Source organism: Pteropus vampyrus, unplaced genomic scaffold (genome assembly GCF_000151845.1).
Source record: "Pteropus vampyrus isolate Shadow unplaced genomic scaffold, Pvam_2.0 Scaffold241, whole genome shotgun sequence".
Lineage (NCBI taxonomy): Eukaryota > Metazoa > Chordata > Mammalia > Chiroptera > Pteropodidae > Pteropus > Pteropus vampyrus.
In genome coordinates, this window is record NW_011889022.1 from 493,556 (window position 1) to 495,704 (window position 2,149).

The 2,149-nt window shown below is 64.3% G+C and overlaps 1 protein-coding gene across 1 annotated transcript in view; it reads right to left on the bottom strand.

The window, feature by feature from the left end:
* Positions 1–2,149, bottom strand: part of RCSD1 (RCSD domain containing 1) — a 35,999-nt gene that overhangs the window by 11,874 nt on the left and 21,976 nt on the right. The window contains exon 2 of the mRNA XM_023519922.1: positions 641–739. Coding sequence (XP_023375690.1) covers positions 641–739 — 99 coding nt within the window. The remainder of the gene's footprint in view (positions 1–640; positions 740–2,149) is intronic.

Consider the following 2,149-nt stretch of genomic DNA (forward strand, 5'->3'; position numbering starts at 1 on the left):
ACGCACCCAAGGAAGTGTGACACCTGGGCCTCGGTCCCCCCGGGGGCCATGCTAGACCCCTCCCCCACTTCCAGTGAGTGCCTCGGACTTGGGGGGCCCCGGACAAGCTAGCCCAAATCTCTCCGGGGTTACGCCGCTGTCCCCACAGCAGAATCCTTCTAGACCTCCCGGGCCGCTGGACGCCTTCCCTCCGGACCCGGGAATCTGGCGCCCGCCTTCCGAGGCTCCAGGGTGGAAGCCGTGTGGGGACCTCTTATTCCGAGCCGGCCCGGACCTGGCACAGCTGCGTAAAACCCGTCTCCGCTGGTGGATCGTCAAGATGGGGTCCGATCCAGACCCCCGATTCCGATCTAGACCCTCGCCTCCTGCGTCGGGCGGGCCGGCCCCCTGCCCTCCCTCTCCCCTCCCCCTCCCCTTCCTCCCTCCTCCCAGGAGCAAGCGAAGCCTCACTCTGCTGGGAAAGACCCTGCCAGGCCCAGCAGAGGTGACATTCCTGGCATTCAGGGGGACCCCTCTGTGGCTGCTCTTCCTAATTTGGTAATCACCGAGCCTCCTCGCCCCCTCTCCTGTGGGCCTGACCCAGCCTTCCCCTTCCTCCCGCCCCCTTCCGGGAGGGGGGCTGCAAGGCCACCTGGCTCACCTCCTTGGCCGCCGCCTGCTCCTGAAACCGCCCAGCCAGCTGGGCCACCGAGGGGGCCGCCGAGGGGGCCACACTGGCGCTGGCCTCTGTGGGTCTTTCCTGGAAAACCAAGAGGAAGTGACAGTTAGCAGCAGGCGTGCCCTCGGCTCTGCTTCGTGGGTCACCGGGGGCCACGCCAGGCGCTCGTCACGCAGCCGCAAGCAGAGGAGCTGTGACGAGGCCTTTGAACAGCATTTTGCAATTGGCTCCTCCGTGCGAAGATCTTCAAAAAAACCGTCTGGTCGACCACGTGCCGTGACCATGTAAGATGTACTGGGCCCCAGGTGTGGATCTGGGGCCTGCGGGAAAGGAGACTGGGTCCTGGAGGGGTGCCCAGGGGCGCCCGGGGGTCTGGGGGGCCGGACAAGCCCCAGGTTCTCCTCTCACTAAGACCTGTCCTGAAGAGGGGTGTGTCCCCTGCCCTCGGTCAGAAGGGGGTGCTGGGACGCCCTGGAGAGAGAGGCCTGGCCGAGCGCGGGGCGGGTGCGCAGACGCCCTCGTGGCTCGCCCCCGGGGCCCTGTGCCCGTGCCTCGTGCCTTCCCTGCTTGATTGAGCGCCCGGGGCCGAGCGGCAGTCAGTGCCTCTTTGCCAAATTAACAAAGGCCTGGAGGAGGAGGGATGGCCAGCCAGGACTCACACACTGAGCTGTTCCGTCCCTTACTCGCTCAGTGACCCTGGGCAAGTGGCTTCACCCTTCTGTGCTGTGACAAGGACAACCAGGCTGAGCTGTGGCTGGAACGCTTTGTGCTGCATCTAAGTGTCAGGACAAGGCCCGGCACGCTGGAACGCTTTGGAAGGGTTGTGATGGCTTCGGGTGCGAAGGCCCTCTGGTCAGCCCGGCAGCCCCCAAACAGCGCGGCTTGTCTGCCTTTTCAGGGCAAAGGGGAGAGTGGGCAAGCGGTGCCCGTGCCCGGCTGGTGGGGGTGACGTGGACAAGTTCGCTCGCCGAGGCCACAGTGAACCTACCGCTCACCGCTCTGCACGGTGCGTTCAGAACCCCTGCCCTGCGCTCCTCCCACGCTGCTCAGTCCTATAAGAAACCCGATGTCGCTCACTGATCGCCCCTCCAGTCTGAGGGGCGGGCTGGCCTCCAGGGGGCCACCACGCCAGGGCTGCTTGGAGCCCTGGGGTCTGTGGCAGCCCGCTGGAGGCCCCATGGGAATACCAGTCACTAGGGGCCATTTCTGCTTCCCAAGTGGCAGTGACAGTGTATGTGTGTGTGTGCCCTGGGGTCTGGGACATTTGTCCTTCAGGCTGCAGCAGAAAGCTGAGGCATAACTTCTAAGATTAGAACAACTTGTCCAGGACCTGAGCCTGCCTCCCAGTCAGCTGCGGCCTCTCCTGTTACAGTGGCTCCTGGCTCCCCGCTTCCTTCCCTCCCTCCCCCCTTCCATTCTCGCTCATTTCCTGCTGGTTAATGCTTTGGAAGCCTGTGGTTTCTTTGTAGTTCAAAGTGCTATTTTTAGTCT